The sequence below is a fragment of the Erythrolamprus reginae genome, chromosome 4 (genome assembly GCF_031021105.1).
Source record: "Erythrolamprus reginae isolate rEryReg1 chromosome 4, rEryReg1.hap1, whole genome shotgun sequence".
NCBI lineage: Eukaryota > Metazoa > Chordata > Lepidosauria > Squamata > Dipsadidae > Erythrolamprus > Erythrolamprus reginae.
In genome coordinates, this window is record NC_091953.1 from 97,925,957 (window position 1) to 97,945,200 (window position 19,244).

Below are 19,244 nucleotides of genomic sequence, written 5' to 3' on the forward strand. Positions count from 1 at the left end.
TTTCTAGAGAAAAAAGCGTGGGACAAACTTGGAAGCTTCATTTCTGCTTTAGAGTCCAGAGTTACATTTCAATGTGTGAAAAAGGCTCTATTAAAGTGAGCTGTTAAGAAGGCCAGACTCAGGAAAGCTTTTGTATTCATTAGCAGGGCTTTGTTTAGCATTTCGGCAGCACTTTTGAGGAATTTTACCTATAACTACTTTGCTTTTGTTTATGTTTACACCATTCCTGTTACCTTGTACACGTTTTGACAAATAAAATTAATTAAGTGATGCTAGTGTTTCTCAACCTAGGCAAATTTAAATGGAGCTGACTGATGAATTTAAGAGTTGAATTCCACTCATAGAAACTTGCTGAGGTTGATAATTACTGAATTACACTAAAATCCCTATCTCCCTCACCACCTTTCAAGCCAGATTTTGTAGAAGAGTTGATTTAGGGCTTAATTGGTGACATAAGAATTAAATCATTTGAAAATGAGCATCCTTTGGGAGTTGGGTGGCATATAAGTCCAAACAAACAAATAAATAAACATACATACAAACATACATACATACATACATACGGACATATATATATAAATAAATAAATCTTGGTACACGCAACAACATTTTTCAGCAGGCGTACATTTGTTTTCCCCTTCCAACTCTTATTGAATCTTCACATTTTTAAAGCAATGATAGATGTAGTATTTTTTTAAAATTCTTGACAACAGGCCTTGTATTGAAACTGGGTGACTTCATCCTTGCTCTTGTCACATTAAAAGTTTGTAGTCTATATTAAAAGGAAGCAAGTATAAATGATTACACATTGTAAAGAAATAAAATACTGCATGTATGTTCAAAATTGTAAGGGTTTTCTTTGCTTTTATGAAAAAAACCCCATTTTTTGCATGCATGCCTGATTCTGGCACTTAATTTTCTTAACTCTTTTATTTTTCAATGATCTTGAATTATGATTACAATTCTCAGATTTCCAAGCGAATGTGGTTACATACAGTACTACTGGAAAAAACTGATTGATTTAAAGATAAATGGTTGAGTTCATACATTACACTAAGCAATAATATATTTTATTAATAAAATGCCATTTCCATTAGTATTTTATTAATATTTGATTTTATTAACATTTAATGTTTGATAAGTGAATTACAATGATCAAGTCATTCATAAGTGCAAATTGACAAATAGGACAAAACAAGGAAAATATTTTTATCCAGTTGAGAAAAATATTTTTGAAATACATTATTTGGTTAAGTAACAGATAAAACAATGCTTAGTTCTTTCACAGATACTATATTACTCATTGTGTAATTGTACCCAGTTCAAATTATGTTTTAAAATCATTTTTCACCAAAGATATAGCAGATATAAAATATGGTTATTGGGTCATTCTTTGTCAAATGGACCAGGTGCCCCCACTTGACCATCTTCAAGTTCAATGAAACTTTGCACATATATTCCTTATGGTATAAAACTGAGAAAGTGCAAAATTTTAGGTCCATATTCCAAAGATTCAAAGTTTCAGAGTCCTTAAGTAAAGAGTGACAAAATGTCGTGTGAGCTCTACAAAGCTTTTTGCCAGATTATGAAAACTGGTCAACTTGACAAAGAATGACCCTGTTATGTAGCTGCTTTGTTAGAAAGAGCTTAATGTCTGCTAGGCTTTTAAAATAACAGAGATCATATAATTATATTAAAATACTGTACATGTTAAGTCACAGATTCTGATTCTGAATACCCCTTTTTATGACTGAATACATAACGATTTTATTTTGCCAGTCAAAATCTACAAGATTAAGATCTCCATAGGAAATTTTACATAATATTACCAAATCACTACTAGGGAATGTTTAGATGAAAAGAAAATTCCCTGAGGAATTTAGCAGACCTTTATTCTGACTTCTATATTTTAATAGATATTATAAAAACAAAACAAAATGGGAATCTCTTTAAGGTAGAAAGCTTATAAGGTTGGATGCATCTTTCAATTGAAGTGGGAAACACCTCCACCATTGATTAAAAAAGAAGGGCTCTAAGAGATGGGCAGTTGCTAAGTATCTAAATTAAATAAACAAATAAAACAGTTCATTAGCAAGTGGTGTGGTGGCTCAAAGATTAAGATGCTAAACTTGTCAGCTGGAAAGGCAGTAGCTAGGTTTGAGACTGAGCTCCAGGTGACAGGATGAGCTCTTTTGTCCTCAGCTCAGCTCCTGCCAACCTAACAGTTCGAAAGCATACAAATGCAAGTAGATCAATAGGTACCACTTCCGTGGAAAGGTAACAGTGCTCCAGTGCTCAATGACATCATGCTGGTCACATGACTACAACACTGGTTCAATGGCCTTGAAAGATGAGCACCACCCCTTAAAGCTGACAATGACTAGCAGAGTAAAATTTGCAGACTCCTACCTTTAGTAACTCTTTTATATTTTCTAAAGCTTGCAAACTAGAAAGGACCTAAACTGTGCATATGGGAAAGGGAGGATGCAGAATAGATTCTTCACACATTACAGATGTTTAAGGCCCCTAATTTCTCTTTCAAAACTATTGAAACACTTCACAAAATACTTCTGGGCACAACTCACAAACTATGTAAATCCTCTGTTGTCCATGTGGAAATGGCATGTACCTCCAACAGGTAATTGAAGGCACTATGAAAGTCATATTTGGAACTATGAAAGTCATATTTGTGTGAGCTATCAGGAAATTTTTACAAAATACGAAGACAACTCAGAATAGTTAAATCACATTAAATTTGGGGCATAAATTAACATTGTGCAATTTAGAGTAATTATACATTTGCTAAAGATCTGTTGTATAATGCAGCATATAAAATAATTGACAAACACAATCTTCTATGCCATGTTCAAAGACTTATGCTGCTCTTTCAAAAGGTATTCTCATTTTTTTAATTACAAATCTCTTATTTAATGCATTATCATGCTAGATTGTTTTTGATTGTTCTAGTATTTGGTATGATAGATCTGAATGGAATTTTTAAGATCAACTTGATTATGTCCTTTGTTTATCACTCTAAAAATACATGATATCACACCAAAGGCACAAAAATGCATCACTTTCAATATACAGTACTAAAGAAGCACAATCAAACCAACACATGTCATTCTGTTCTGAACAAGTGCATGCACGTTACAACATTTTACTTTTCTTCATAAACAAGAATAAAATTTATTGATCCATCTTTTGCTTGCCATATGGCATCTTAAAATAATAATTCTAATACAGGGAAGCCATCTGAAATTTACTATGGAGTAAGGAATTTACAAATTTCCATTGACCTTCTCTTGGATACAAGCAAAATAAAATGGCTAAAATATATAATTTAGAGCTGGGTTGTCAAACTCAATTTAATTGAAAGCCACATCAGGGTTGTGTCTGCTCTTTGAGTTCTGGGTGGGCATGGCCAGCTCAACATCACTCATGTTGGAGGCACCTGTGTCAGCCCAAGAGATCTTCCAGCAAAAATGGGCTCCTGAACTCCATTTTCGGCTGCGATGGCCTCCTGCAACACTCTGTGAAAATGAAGGTTGGGAGGGCTGCATGCAGTGTTCTGGAGTTCTGTTCTTGCTGGCAGAGGCACTAGGGGCCTGCCCTTTACTGTTTCCAGGGCAACTACGTGGGCAGGATCTAAGCATCCTATCCAGCCCCTGGGCCTTGAGTTTGACACCTCTGATTTAGAGCATTTCTACATGTAACAATCCATTATCGTCAGTTCTGATCATCGTGAGCAAAATGTTACAGTATGAAAAAGTGATATAAACGTAATAAATCGCACTATTGGAAGATGTAGGGAAATGAAGCACACTTGAAAGTGGCCTGTCTCTAAAATCAATCCACATATCAGGTGATGCAGGAATTATAAATTATATTACAGAAATTATTTAACAATGTCTAGTCCGGTGATGGCGAACCTTTTTTTCCTCGGGTGCCAAAACAGTGTGGATGCGTGCTATCGCACATGCGCGAGTACCCATGCCCATAATTCAATGCCTGTTTCCCAACTTCTGGTGGGCTCAGTAGGAACCAACAGGAATAGCCCTGTTGAAGATATTTCCACTGGTTTATCTTTCTGTTTGGCCTTTTGTTTCTTTCACAGCCCTCATAAGTTGTGCTTGGCCCCTATTTCCAGAATTAATCTTTCTAATGATGTATATTTTATCAAGAATTTAATTGATTATAGATTAAATTTTAGTGCTGGTTTTAAATTATCAGCTAGCTAATGCTATCATTTTTAACTTTTCATGGTCACCTTGAGAACTCACACATGTAAACTGGAGGAATATAAATCAATAAATTGATCGATCGATCAATCACTAAATCAATCAAACAAACAAATAAATAAATAAATAAAAATAAACCATTATTTTTCCAAATGCAGTAAATGAGGTTGAACATTTGGTTTTAGAAGAGCTCTCTCTCTCTCTGTACATACATATACAGTACATATAGTAGATAATGTATCTTTTTGTGTGCCTGTGTGTAATATGTATGTACACATATGGCATATATACATAGCATTAAATAGTACATTTTGGATGTTCAGTAATAATAAATAGACAGGGAAATTGTATCTCATTGAGGCCTTTGATGTGAGGAGAGGCCAGGCACCCTAAACCTAAACCTTGGCGTGAGTGATGTCAAGTTGGCTATACTCACCCAGTCACATGCTCACCCAGCAACCCCTACCCAGTCATGACTGCCAAACCACTTCGACCCAGTTACATGACCATCAAGCCACACCCATCATCACATGACCATCAATCCATACCCACAAAATGAGCCATGCCCACAGTAGTAGCAAACAAAATGGAACCCACCCCTGATCTGTTTCCCACCTATTTAACATCTGTTTCAGTTAAGATGGAGCTGCATTTAAAACTTTGTCCAAAAATATTAAATAAATACCTGATACCATGTATATAAAACTCTTTATTCTGAATTAAATATGAAAATTCTGAATTCTCATACTTAAAATGCAATTACGTTTTACTAGGAACTGCTTTGAAATATTCCTCCAAAGTAATAATTGTAATTCCTCCATACCAGTCCTGTAGCCATATATGTTCAATATTCATTTTCATAAAGAGCCATTCATAATTGCGAGGCCATTTCCTCATTATGGGGTGCCTGGAAGAACAACCAAACAGCTAGAAATGATTGGCTGACATTACTTTGTAGCTTTGTTTGTGACTTCGCAGCAGTTAAATATTATATTTTGAAAATACAACAGTGAACGTTTATCAATGATCGAATTACAATATTCATCAAATTATATTGGCTAATCATTGCATAATGCCTTTTGAAAATGCATACTTTTTGCTTTTCATTTTATTCAACTACATATCCGTACATTACGTCATGGCTTGGAAAGAAGGAAAAGAAGGAACTCAAAACAATTCTACTTCTATTATAATATGGGTTGCATGCAAAGAGAAACTGTAGAATAAACAGAAGTTAATGTATGTCACAGAGTTCTAGGAAATTCAATCTTTGGACAGTTTTTATTGTGATAATCTTACAAACTGAGCTATCTCAGAATAAGAAAAAATATTTAATTTGGTCAATTACTTTGTTATTTATTATTTCCTCGTGTTGAACTTGGTTATTACTCAGCTAACAGTGATATCATTAGGAGCACTGAATTTTTGACCAAATGGCTGTAATGAATTTTTCTTTTCAATTATAGGTAGTCTTTTACTTGCAACCATTCATTTGGTCACTATTCAAAGTTACAATGACACTGAGTTGCATTTATGATCTTTGCAACATCTCTCTGGTCACATAATTAAAATTCAGGCACACTACATTTGGCATGTGCTTACGATTTGGGGTCACATAATTGCCATTTGAGCTTCAAACAAGCAAAGTCAATAGGAGAAGCCAGAGCCACTTAACAACTGGGTGATTCATTCATTCATTCATTCATTCATTCATTCATTCATTCATTCATTCATTCATCTATTAGATTTGTATGCCACCCCTCTCCGCAATGATTTTCTTAATAACTGAAGCAAGTAATATCATAAAATTGGGTGCAATTCACTTGACAATTGGACTCAATTGTAGTGATAAGTTAAGGACTATCTATTCAATCTGATTAATAAGCCATTTCTTCCAAGGACTTTCTGGTATTCAGGAAGACAGTGCTTACATTTTCCAATAATACTTCAAATGCTTATTTTATAATCTCACCCCCTCTTCCCACCAGGCACACTTCAGAGGATAACCATAGATTCATACAGACCTAGAAAACACAGCTTGCTTGACAGATTCCAGTTCTTCTGGAGGGACTGTAACCATCTTTCCAATAAAAGTTAACCTAGTACACCTTGGGTCATCGGGGTCAACAATTGTTTTTCTATAAACATAGAAATGTATAATAATTGATATATTTTTAAAATTATTATTTTTGGACATATATCATAATCACTATATGAACAGTGAGTCTTCTGGGTATTAATTCATTTAAATACAAATAATAATGTTAATATTAATCTTTACATTAATCATACTTAAGTAATTGTGGTATTATTATACATATTTGTATTAGAATGTGTTCCTTCATTGTTTAGTTGGTCAGTGTTTTTGTGCACCATTCTAATAAACATTCTTATATTTATTTTATTGTAAGCCGCCCAGAATCCAACTGGAGTTGGGTGGCAGATAAATCCCATTAAAATCAAACAAACAAACAAACAAACAAACAAACAAACAATAATGTCTCCTTAAGTCCACTCTGTAAGTTCAGTCATAGATCCTGGCATTTGAAAGTCACTTTCTTTAAAGGTCTTCCATAATCTCACAGTTAAACCTCCAATAACCAGGAAGTAGACAGATATGGGACAGAAAATAGCACAGCAGTCCTGCAGATGTTTTTTTATTTCCACTCTTATCAGTACTTCCCAAGGTTGTAGAAGTTTAGTATATATTTCATTCACCAGTAGCTGGAGCCTTTAGCTTAAATTTCAACATTGCATAGTCTGACAAATATTTATTTCATTTTTTTGCAAACAGTCAATATTTAATAATATTGACTGTTTGCATATATTTATATTCAAATATTAATAGTAATATATAAATATAAGTACATAAGAACATAAAAAGAGCCATGCTGAATCAGGACAAAGTCCATCGAGTCCAGCATTCTGTGTCACACAGTGGCCCACCAATTGTACATGGGGATCTTGAGCAGAAAGAGAAGGCAAATCCCTTCCTTTCCCTTGATCCTCAACAAATGGCACCCGAGGGAATCCTGCCTGCCTCAACCAACATAGAGGTGGCATTTCAACTGAATTATTCAGAATTTTAAATTCCCTTGCCAAAATATTGCCAATTGTTCTATATTTTGAAGATTTTGTGCTCTCCCTCTTTTCCAGGATTTATTTTCTTTAAGGTTATGGTCTAGGTAAAAAAAGAATCTACCCAGTTCCAATCACTGTTCATCTACACCACTCCAGCACATTCTTTGTTCCTTCAGCTACCCCAGCTTCACGGCAGCCATAATGACTGCCTCCCCTCTTTGTCGTTGAATGGGGGAGGGGAATCCCTGGGTCCAGCTGGAGAGCTGCCGCTCTCTGTGAACTGCAGGGTGCCCCTTTCTTTGACATCCCTACAGGGTGTCTTTAGCCCTTAGGGGGCCCCTCAAATGAGGAGGATTTGGCACATGTTTGTGGAGACCTGCTCGTGTCTGATCTTGCCATGATGTCAAACCAGAAGTCCATAATAATTAATATCTTAATAAACCCATAACAGAATAATTATTTAGTTACTAAAGTCCTTTCCATAAGAAAGACATGTTTGCTTACAAATGTATTTACTTTCTTAATTGTAGGTGCTCACCTTTCATTGAGAAAAAACAATACTATAAATATTTTTTATTTCAAATTGTATATACAAGAATTATTTTTGTCCAAGTCTATGTAACAATAACATTTATGTATGAAGAAAGATTCAAATGATCAGCTCAAGCTCAAATTTATTTTTTAAGTATTGTTGTTTCAGAATCCCTTGATGAGTCCTGAGGCAACCAGAAATTAGACATATCAAAAATGTTTAAAGACAAATCAGTAAAATGTTGGAAATATCAGCAAATAACAGGTTCTTATCACTTGTGGAGTTGAATTCTGAGCACAAGCTTCTTAATACACAATGAATGTAATACCCCAGGTTTTTTTTTGGCAGAAACCATAACTGTTCAATTTAAATATTTCGACCATGTAAAGATTAGATATTGATGTTTAAGATTAAACAAGGCAAGCAGAATTATGATCAGTAACAAGATTGGTAGTCTTGTAATGAAAAAATAAAATATGGTGGTGTTTGTCTTTAAGTAAATAGCAATAGCAATAGAACTTAGACATATACTGCTTTATAGTGCTTTGCAGCGCTCTCTAAATATACAGAGTTAGCATATTGCCCCCAACAATTTGGGTCCTCATTTTACCCACCTCGGAAGGATGGAAGGCTGAGTCAACCTTGAGCCTGGTGAGATTTGAACTGCCAAACCGCAGTCAGCTGGCAGTCAGCAGAAGTAGCCTGCAGTACTGCATTCTAATCATTGGCTATGAAAAAAGGGAACAAATATTAAACAATTTGATAGGTTTGGAGACATTAGATACCAATGCCCATCCCTTCACAATAATAAAATGAGCTTTAAAAATCTCTTTCCCCAAAAGATTCTAAATTATCCTGAAACTGAGCTACAAAAGCTAAAGTGTCATTTAATTTAACTAATTGACTTAATATTAAGAATCTGGCCCAACAGGAACTTTTAATTCATGGTTCTAATGTATAATTACCAATAGGTGGTCATATGTGAATCGACCTTGAATTTATTATTTTTCTAGTAGTGATCATTAGTTTCAAAGATAGCCATGATGATCTCTTATGCTCTGTATCATTCGTTTTTTTAGATAGGGAGTGACAATAAGATCCAGGAAAACTACTCCTACCTTCTTTTTTGGCTATTGTCAAGTAGCTAGGTAGCTGATTAAATATATAATAACAATACACTTTTGAGAGAGGATGTCTACAAGCAGAAAAGTAATGAAAAAGTTAATGCTTAATTGCCTCTTTCGTTGGTTGTTATATCATTTGATAACCTCTCTCTTTGGGTTTTTAACATCCCTGCCTTCAGGGAAATTGAAATTCAATCTTGGTAAGAGAAAAGCAACTTAAGAAGGTTGTATATGGAGTAGAAAACTTGTTGGTATAGAAAGAGCTAAGCACCTCTCACATATTTTTGAAATTGTTGTTTCCTCCAAGAAATAGCTGTTCAATCTTTAGTCTATACTAGTGTTCTCAAACGTGGAGACTGGGGAACTCCAGCGTGGTTGACTGGGGAATTCTGTTAACTGAAATCCACACATCATAAAGTTGCTAATGTTGAGAAAACTGATCAATATATCAGCATGTAATTTTGTGCCTAGATAAGAGACTCCAGGTTGAATTCATCTCCTGCTGACCGCATCCATGCCAAAGTGTTTGACAATTTTATGTAGTAAAGCAGGTTTGATGTTATCTTCTTCCAGAAAATAAAGAGCACACAATATAAGACTTTCTACTATTGACCTCACCCCATTCCTAAGAGGTTTGTAAGGGGTGGGCATAAGCATACCAACGTCCCTACCATCCTTGTCCTAATGTTCCCATATATTCAAAATTGTCTCATGTATACAAGTTTATGCTTTTACTGTAATCTTATTTATGCTTGGTAAATAATAAATAAAATGTTTTTTTGACTTCTCAGTCTTGCTTTCTGCCCTGAAATATTCCCTCATTCAACCATTAACCAGATGTGATGCTTCTGAGTTTCCAATGAAAGCTAAGTGCTGCCACTTGCTGAGGTAAATATGTTAATAGAACTACAAACGACAGTGTTCCCTCGATTTTCACAGGGGATACGTTCCAAGACCTCCCGCGAAAGTCGAATTTCCGCGAAGTAGAGATGCCATTTTTGGCTATGGACAGTATCACAAGCCATCCCTTAACACTTTAAACCCCTAAATTACATTTCCCATTCCCTTAATAACCATTCACTCACCATTATTACTGATACTCACCATTGAATAAGACACTTAGTGATCCTGATATTTATACACATAATTCTTTATTAACAATAATTATTTTTTTCGTTATTTATTTGCAAAAATTATTAGTTTGGCAATGACGTATGACATCATCGGACAGGAAAAAATGTGGTGTAGAAAAAAACCACGAAGTATTTTTTAATTAATAAGTTTCGAAAAATCGTGGTATAGGCTATTCGCGAAGTTTGAACCCGCAAAAATCGAGGGAACACTGTATTTTCCTATTACATTTCCCCTCCATGTCCTATCAAGATGCACAGTACCTAAGGTAGGATTTTGTTAAAATAAAATAAAAAAACCCCTATAGGATTTTCCTATTTGTTAGAGCAGTGATCCCCAACCTTTCAGGCTCTGTGGACTGGTGATGGTGGGAGCGGATGGTTTTGTGTCCATGCCCGCCGTTTGCACAAATTAAGCTTCGTGTGCTTGATTGTTTGCTTGCCAGTTCTGTGGCCCATTTGCCAATAGACACAGGGTCATGGATCTGGGGTTATGCACCTTACAGTACAAATACAATAAAATTAAACAGTCCAGCATTCTGTCATAACTTCAAACATCAACCACCTAAGGTGGCAAAATGTTTTTTCCAGCTTTCTGATTTCTGTACTATTGTATTAGATATAGAACTGTGCATCATTGGTAATATAGATAAATCCAAGGCAGTATTTTGAACTTCAAGAACAGCAACTGTCAGCTATTTAAATGGGTCAAAATGAAGCCTGCTAGTCCTATAAATTAGACTATCACCCTTTTGCCCAGATCATAATACTTGCGCCCTGCTTGGTATAATTTGCTTAAAATTTGCAAATTCATCCGCTATATCTTTATGTCAGAAACTCAAGAAACAGTATATGACTTCATTTAAGAAGTCAATTTTGTACTTGTCAAAGATGTGGTTTTATGTGTTAGTAAATATATAAGAGTTTGTAAAACTAAGCAATTGAATAAGTGGATAATTATGTAGCAAGGTTATTTCTAAAACTTCTGAATCGGGGAAAAATGATATTGCCATTGAAAATATAGCTATGCCTTGCTATTCTAGATTCATAACTAAAATGAAAATTTCTGATCTTATTTCTTTCACATTTTTGGATTAAATTTAGGAGTTGATGGAATTCAAACAACCACTTTTAACAGTGCCGAAAGATTATGCGTGCAACTCAGAAAGCAAATGAGTAACAACACATTTATTCTACTGAATTGCTATACAGAAAGAGCTATATGTTGAAGTTCTGAAAAAGTCACTTTCATCTAGTGATTAAGGCACAAGATTAGAAAGCCGGAGACTGTGAGTTCAAGGCCCACTTTAGCCATGAAAGTGAATTTCATGACTTTGGGCCAGTCACTTTCTTTTAGCCCAATCCACCTCACAGGGTGGTTGTGTGGGGAAAATAGGAGGAGGAGGAAAGTGTATTGGATATGTTCACTGCCTTTAGTTACTTATGCAAAATAATAAAGGTGAGATACAAAGAAATATCATTATGCAATAAAAGTTATCAAAATTATTGTACCTGCAAAAATCTCCTTCTGCTTCAGGTAACGTCAATGAAGCAATTGGATTTTTCACCAGATCAGCTACAGTTTTATCCTTTGGAGTCATGTAAAAGTAAGGAATCCCGGTGCTGTTGTCTGTAGGGCCATCACTGATAGATACGCAAGTGCCATATGGTGCCCCCTGGATCTGAAAAAATTCAAATGATTAGCTCTTAGAAAGCACTCTTGTGCAAATATTTTTGAAGCAGGTTTAAAAATCTAGGCCGAAGCCATCGTTTGAGTTGGACACTTTGGCCTGCCACATATTAGAATGTAGAATGTATTAGTGCTGTGGGAATTTGGAAAGGGACATTGCATGAGAGTTGTAGAGCTGTAGCCATAACAAATTCCTTCTATATGCTCAAGGTCATCCTTTGTTCAGCACCTGCATGGAAGTAGATAGGAGGACTGGACACGTTGGCAGAACCAGACTGGGCCATGTGATGATGTTGTGGGTGTGGGCACAAGGGAATGAATGTTAAACTGGGTGGAGAAACCCATGGGGCTTCAGATTCGGGTTTCATACATGTGCCAATGTGGCTCTGCTAATAAATTGGAACTTTGAGGAAGCCCATGCCTCAGACTCTGATTTAATTTTGGATGCTATTTGGAACCCTGACAATCTGTATTATTTATTCAGAATTGTACTGGATATCAAAAGTGATTTGAAATTTATTATATTTAATCTGAAATACTAAGAAGGAAAAAGAAAAAGTATCTATTGAAGACAACTGGAATTTTATTCTGTTACTCATAGATACTTCTTGTTAATTTTTTGTTTGATGTTTCGGATTTAAATGAGTATTTTTATCACACACTATTTAGAAACTAATAAAAAGGAATAGTTGTAGTGCAGAAGGAAATATATTACTGCATACCTTCCTAGTATTCGTGATAATTTTATAAAGTCATATTGTTTTGGGAGCAATAGTTCTATGCAGAGAGTTAAATATTTCTAACAGAATTGCAAGAAATTTAGGGAAACTATTTTTATTTATTCACAAGAGCCAACTATGGTACTTTTATTTATGAGTATTATACTCCATTTATTCACTGCAAGTTGAATAAAGCAGAATGGAAAAAAGTAATTAAAATCAAATAACAATGCATAAAGTATAGTAGTATAAAGGCAGGTACTGATACAAATATCTTATGTTTGTCGTATGTGAAGAGCTACTTATCACAAGATCTGAAGGTAACATTTTACCTTGATCTTTAAATATGAATGGCAAAATATTTAATGCAAGAATTTTTTAAAGTGTAACTTTTAAAGAGGAAACATTCCCTTGAATTAAACTTGATCTTTGGTCTATATATGCATATGCATATGTCTAAGTACATTCACCCCACCCCTTTGGTGGTTGCATTAACAATAGAGTAGTAGTGGATTATATTATTTTTTAGACTTTCCAGATTAGCCTACACCCCTGAGATTTATTGGTGATCCACCAATCACCAGTATTAATTACTATACATGCAGTCTTATTTCACCTTCTGAGTTAGCTTGCTAGATAGAAAATCAAATTAGGATTTATTTTGGCATCTATAAAGGTGTGTGGTAAGAATGTTAAGAGTCAGCTATAATAGTCTCCAGTTCTGCATGAATGAACAATATTGTTGTAAATAACAAAGATATTAATTAAGGTAGTGGAGCACTTCACTTTGCCTTTAAAAAGTGTTTCAGAGAATAAGGAGATAATAACACATCATCATTATTTTTTCTGGACTGCACATTGCAGTATGTTAACTAATGAATTTAAAATCTGAGGGCAAGGTATATTGCTTATGAATCACACAAACAAAATGCTGAGCTATACCCTGGAGAAATCCTAACTTTTTCTTTTTTCCTTTGAAGTATAATCCCTATTTTTCCTTGGGCTGTATCCAAAAATGCTGCTATGCTTTTCTTACTTTCAAAGAGAGTTTGCTCTGGGACAAAACAGACAGTATTTTTAATAAGCATTGGACTTGTTTGGTCCTGTGGAGTTAATTGTGAATTACAGTATGTTCTTTGAATATTGATCTATGGTATAGGTCTATGATGGTGAATCTATGGCATGCATGCCAGAAATGGCATGTTGAGCCATTGCTTGTTGCTCTTCTGGGTTCCTGTGCCAAAAACCGAAAGAGCAGCTGCCCATTGTACATGTGCACTCCAGGAAAATGATCTTCCTGTTTCCGGAGTGCGCATGTGCATGGGCCACTGATCTGATTTGAGGATCCCAGTGGTTGCTTCTTCAGGGAGCAGAGCAAGGTAAGCTGGGTAAGTTCCGCCTAATTCGGCTGCATTTTTTCCTTTCTAGACTAGCTCCAAGCAAGAGGTGCAGGTGGCAGAACAAGAGTTGATGAAGTTTGTGCACCTTGGAGCCTGTCTGGAAAGAAAAATAAGGGCAGAGTTGTTTGTTTTCAGTGCTGGGCAAGCCAAAGTGGTGGCCTCACACTCCGTTTTTGCAAAAGAAAAAGAAAAGAAAAGAAGGACAAAAAAAGAAAGAAAAATAACAGCTCTCAAAACAAACCAGCACGGCTGCATAAAGAACTCTCTGACAAATTGAAAGACAAAAAGGACAAGTATAAAAAGTGGAAAGAGGAACAAATAACTAAGGCAGAATATCAGCTAATAGCCTGAGCCTGTAAAAATGAAGTGAGGAAAGCTAAGGCAAAGGCTTGCAACAAAAGTAAAAAATAACCAAAAAAAGCTTCTTCCACGTGTCCCCTGGTGTCCCCATGCATGTGCAGGGAGCAAAATAAAGCAAAACTTTATAAAAAGTTGGCACTGTGCAACGGACTGGTGAACTCCGCACCAGAGCTGTCAGGTGCAAATTTCACAATCTGCAGACAGCTACTGGAATGGAGCTCTGGGGCATACTGGTAGCAACCCATCCCTAATGGAAACTAATCAAAGAGAGAAGCAACTTAGAACTAAGGAGAAATTTCCTGACCGAACAATTAATCAGTGCAACAACTTGCCTCCGGAAATAGTGAATGCTCCAACACTGGAAGTTTTTAAGAAGATGTTGGATAAGCATGTGTCTGCAGTGCTGCAGGGTTTCATGCCTAAGCAGGGGCTTGGACTAGCAAGGTCCCTTCCAACTCTGTTATTCTATGATTTTGTGTCAATTTGCAGAACAGTATCAAATAAAGAGCCCTATGCTATTCAACGTTTTAATTAATGATCTGGGTAAAGCAAATGAGGGTACAATTATCTGATGTGCAGATGTTCCCAAATTAAGAGGCTTAATACTTTGGAAGAGATGGAGAAGATACTAAGTAAGCCTTGTTATTTGTTGTGGAAAGCCAGTACTGTATATGAAAAGGCATATTTTTTAAAATCTCCATTACTTTGAATCGACAAACATTAAGTAATATAAGTTATGGATTGTATTTGGACTTATGTCTTTTCTCATTCCAACTGTAAATCTTGAATGTAATAGGACTAGGATTAGTCTAATATTATGAACTGATATACACTTAGTTATATATACTACAGATGTGAATTGGATATGTGTACCTTTCCTTTTCCCACCCTTCTTATTTTTTGTACCACCTGTTCCCCGTTCCCCTTTCAATAAATCAATAAATTATATTTTTAAAAAAGAAAAGAAAAGGCATATTTATAAATTTAAAAGTAACATGAAATAAAGATTAGAATTATATGCACAAGAGATAAATTTCTTGTATGTCCAATCATACTTGACCAATAAAGAATTCTATTCTATATGAAATTCAGGTATGCCCAATTTCTATGTAAAAATGAAGCACATATTGAAAAAGTGACATATCTTGGAAACTGAAGTCACAATTGACTCTTCTTTCGCAATTCAATTACAGGAAGCATTTTGACCATCATGGAGATGTGACATTTGATCTCAGAATTAAATATGTAACTACTGAAATCCTATAGGTATATCATTGGATTTTGTGCAGTCAAGTGCTGTCTCCTGCAGGTTTCTTAACCAGATTTCAGGAGTGGTTTACCATTGGTTTCTTCCTAAGGCTGAGAAAAAGAGTGACTGTTCCAACATCCCTCAGATGCCTTTACACTTGAACTGGGACAAGAACTCATATTCTTTGGGTCTCTAACCAGATGCATTATAACCAGTACAACAAACTGAATCTCATTGTTGAAATAATCATGCATAAAAAACCCTCTTTTGCAAAGTTCTTCCATACGCCTAAATATAAGAAGAATAAAAAACATGCAAACACATATTTCATTGCAGAAGCAGAAATTCTAAAAAGTTCATTTTGAATTATTTCACACTTGACTTTTCTTTTCCCATTTATCACAGCCACTTTGAAATAAGTACACAGCCACAAACAATGGCACCATTGTTTGTGAACCGGGATTGTCAGGATTCTTTAAGTAGAGGGGAAAATACATTTCAATGTTAGTGTTGTACTAGTAAATTTTTAGTAAAGCACAATAAATAAATGAAAACTTTATGCAACTGTTAATAATTTTGTCCTCATATTTAAATCGTAAAAAATCCAAAACAAACCAAAGACCAAATTTGAATCGTCTATTATAATGGCAACAACTATATGACACTATTGGAGATTGGACACATTCTTTCTCTGATTGAGGAGTCTCCAACCTTGGCAACTTTAAGACTTGTGGACTTTAATGCCCAGAATTCCGGAAAATGAAATCCACAAGTCTTAAAGTTGCCAAAGTTGGAGACCCCCTGCTCTGATTGATTTGTTTCAGATTCCGCCCTCCCGCCCTTTGTATCCACATTGCAGGTGTCACTAAAGAAATTGGACTCTGGGGTTTCTTCCCCAAACCCCCAAAAATTTAACCTCAGATTGTCTACAGTTGACCTCTCCCCCTGATAAGGTGCATGCATAAGTGCACCACTATGCCTACTGTCCCTGTCCTACTGTCCTATTGTCCCTTTTAATCATTACTTTTTACTTATGTTATGTTTATACAAACTATGATCCTGTACATGTTTTACAAATAAATAAATAAAATAAAATAAAATAAAATCGTACTCCTGCTTTTCATGACTGGGGAAGGAAGCCCATTAAACAATCTCATTCAAGCCACAAGTCCATAAAGTGCACCAACGTGCCTCCCATCCCCTGTCCTAATGTCTCTTTATGTCTTACTATCATCATGTATATAGATAGAAACATAGAAGATTGTGTAGAGCGCTGGTGGGCAGAAAAAGACCTCATGGTCCATCTAATCTGCACTTATACTATTTCTTGTATTTTATCTTAGGATGGATATATGTTTATCTCAGGCATGTTTAAATTTAGTTACTGTGGATTTACCAACCACATCTGCTGGAAGTTTGTTCCAAGCATCTGCTACTCTTTTAGTAAAATAATATTTTCTCACGTTACTTCTAATCTTTTCCACAACTAACCTCAGATTGTGCCCCCTTGTTTTTGTGTTCACTTTCCTATTAAAAACACTTCTCTCCTGAATCTTATTTAACTCTTTAACACATTTAAATGTTTCGATCATGTCCCCCCTTTCCTTTCTGTCCTCCAGACTATACAGATTGAGTTCATTAAGTCTTTCCTGATAAGTTTTATGCTAAAGACCTTCCACCATTTTTGTAGCCCATCTTTGAACCCGTTCAATTTTATCCATATCTTTTTGTAGGTGAGGTCTCCAGAACTGAACACAGTATTCCAAATGTGGTCTCACCAGAGCTCTATACAGTGGGATCACAATCTCCATCTTCCTGCTTGTTATACCTCTTGCTATGCAGCCAAGCATTCTATTTGCTTTCGCTACCGCCAGGCTGCACTGTTCACCCATTCTGAGACTGTCAGAAATCACTACCCATAAATCCTTCTCTTCTGAAGTTTTTGCTAGCACAGAACTGCCAATACAATACTCAGATTGAGGATTCCTTTTGCCCAAGTGCATTATTTTACATTTGGAAACATTAAAGTGCAGTTTCCAATATTATTATCTCCAATGCTCTTCTAATATTTTACTCATGTATATTCATATGGTTATTTCTTCATACCCCTGCATTATGTACTTGACAAAATGAATGAATGAATGAATAAATTCAACTGTGATGGATTTGTCCCCAAATGATAACCGGCATGGCTCAGGAGTGCCATTGTGGGGCCGGACAGAGCTGAATGGCAGCTCGAAAAGAGGAGCATAGCAACGCCGTTGCAGAGCAGCGATCGGAGGGGAAACCCCCCCGCAAACGCTCCTTTTTCGGGTGCTACTAAGGTGGTGGTACCTTCTCTTGCGTTGCTAGCGTGGCCAAGAAGCCCCAGCCGTGGCGATGCATCAGGAACCGGGCCGTTCTGGCTGCTTGCTCCAGAGGAAGCGCTGGGCCGTCTGCTCCTTTGGAGCTCTCCCTCCGGTAAGAAAACATCCGCGACGGCGAAGAGATTTGCTTCGATCTCCCCGTTCCGGGTCGGGTTCGCATTTCCTCTTCTTCTTTGTAGACCGAGGCCGGGTAGCTCTGCTTCCAGATGCTGCTGGTGTCTTCCAGGAGGGCGGGGAGAGCCTCTTCGTTGGAGGAGCTGTCCAGCTCTTCTTCCACCTGGTCGGGCACCGACCAGGAGACCGAATTCACGATCACGTAGCCGCAAACCGGAGCCAGGGCCAAAGTGGCCCAGAGGGCCCAGGAAAGCCAGGAGACGCATGGAGCTCTTCCCCGCAGCTTGGTCTCCGAGCAGGACCCGGGCATTTTGGACCAAAGACACTGAGCTTTGGCAATTGAGCGCAAAGATGCCGGAAAGGTTTGGGCTATGGGAGCGGCGCCCCCTTGTGGTCAGCGCTCGCGGAACTCCGAGCCCGTTGACGAGCCCGCCTGGCTCCACTGCGTTTTCCTTTCCTTGATTTCAACGTTACCCTTTGTTTAAGGAGCCTTTTGGCGTAATCAGCAATACTTTCTCCCGATATTAGTAGCACGTCAGCGTTGGATAGATTTTAAAAAATATTTACCACAAAAAATAAAAATAAGTGCACTAGGGTGCCTTCCGTCCCCTGTCCTATAGTCTCTCCTATATCTCCTATAGCTTCTCTTCTATCCCTATATCTTTTCCGCTATTCTCTCATAGATATATTTTATTCCTATATTTTCTCTTCTATTCTTTTTTAAAATACATTTTACTTGAGTATATCCTCTATAACCATCATTGTGTATTGTTGTGTATTGAAATAATAATAATTTATAATAATTTATTAGATTTGTATGCCACCCCTCTCCGATGACTAAGGGCGACTCACAACAGATCATACAAAATACAAATCCAATATTAAAAAACCATTATTTAAAATCCTATTAGGAAACAATCATGCAATCCAAACAAATCAAACATAGAGCAGAACAGCTGAGGGGTATAAATGAATGAATGAATGAATGAATAAATAAACCAAGACCTAGAATACAGCAACCAATCGATACCGCTCACCTGTGTGGAACTCACATTGCATATCTGACATCAACACAATTGAGAGAGTCCAGAAATATTTCACAAGAAGAGTCCTTCACTCCTCTTCCCGCAACAAAATACCTTACTCCACCAGACTTGAAATTCTTCAGTTAGACAACTTACAATTCCATCGTCTCTGTTCCGACTTAACTATAGTACATAAAATCATATACCCAAATG

At 36.4% G+C, this 19,244-nt stretch overlaps 1 protein-coding gene across 1 annotated transcript; it reads right to left on the reverse strand.

Annotated features, from left to right (window-relative positions):
- Positions 1-5,000: 5,000 nt before the first annotated feature.
- On the reverse strand, positions 5,001-18,316 carry CREG2 (cellular repressor of E1A stimulated genes 2). The gene is made up of 4 exons (XM_070751579.1): positions 17,861-18,316; positions 11,621-11,790; positions 6,266-6,379; positions 5,001-5,148 (listed from the first exon to the last, which is right to left on the reverse strand). Exons 1-4 carry the CDS (start codon positions 18,314-18,316, stop codon positions 5,001-5,003), a joined length of 888 nt encoding a protein of 295 aa, XP_070607680.1.
- Positions 18,317-19,244: the final 928 nt, after the last annotated feature.

Coding starts and splice junctions, on each gene's coding strand:
- CREG2 (XM_070751579.1), bottom strand. CDS start 18,316: ATGCCCGGGTCCTGCTCGGAGACCAAGCTGCGGGGAAGAGCTCCATGC. Junction 11,791..17,860: donor CGCTAGCAACGCAAGAGAAG/GTACCACCACCT, acceptor GAATTTTTTCAG/ATCCAGGGGGCACCATATGG. Junction 5,149..6,265: donor AAGCAAGCTGTGTTTTCTAG/GTCTGTATGAAT, acceptor TTGTTCTTCCAG/GCACCCCATAATGAGGAAAT.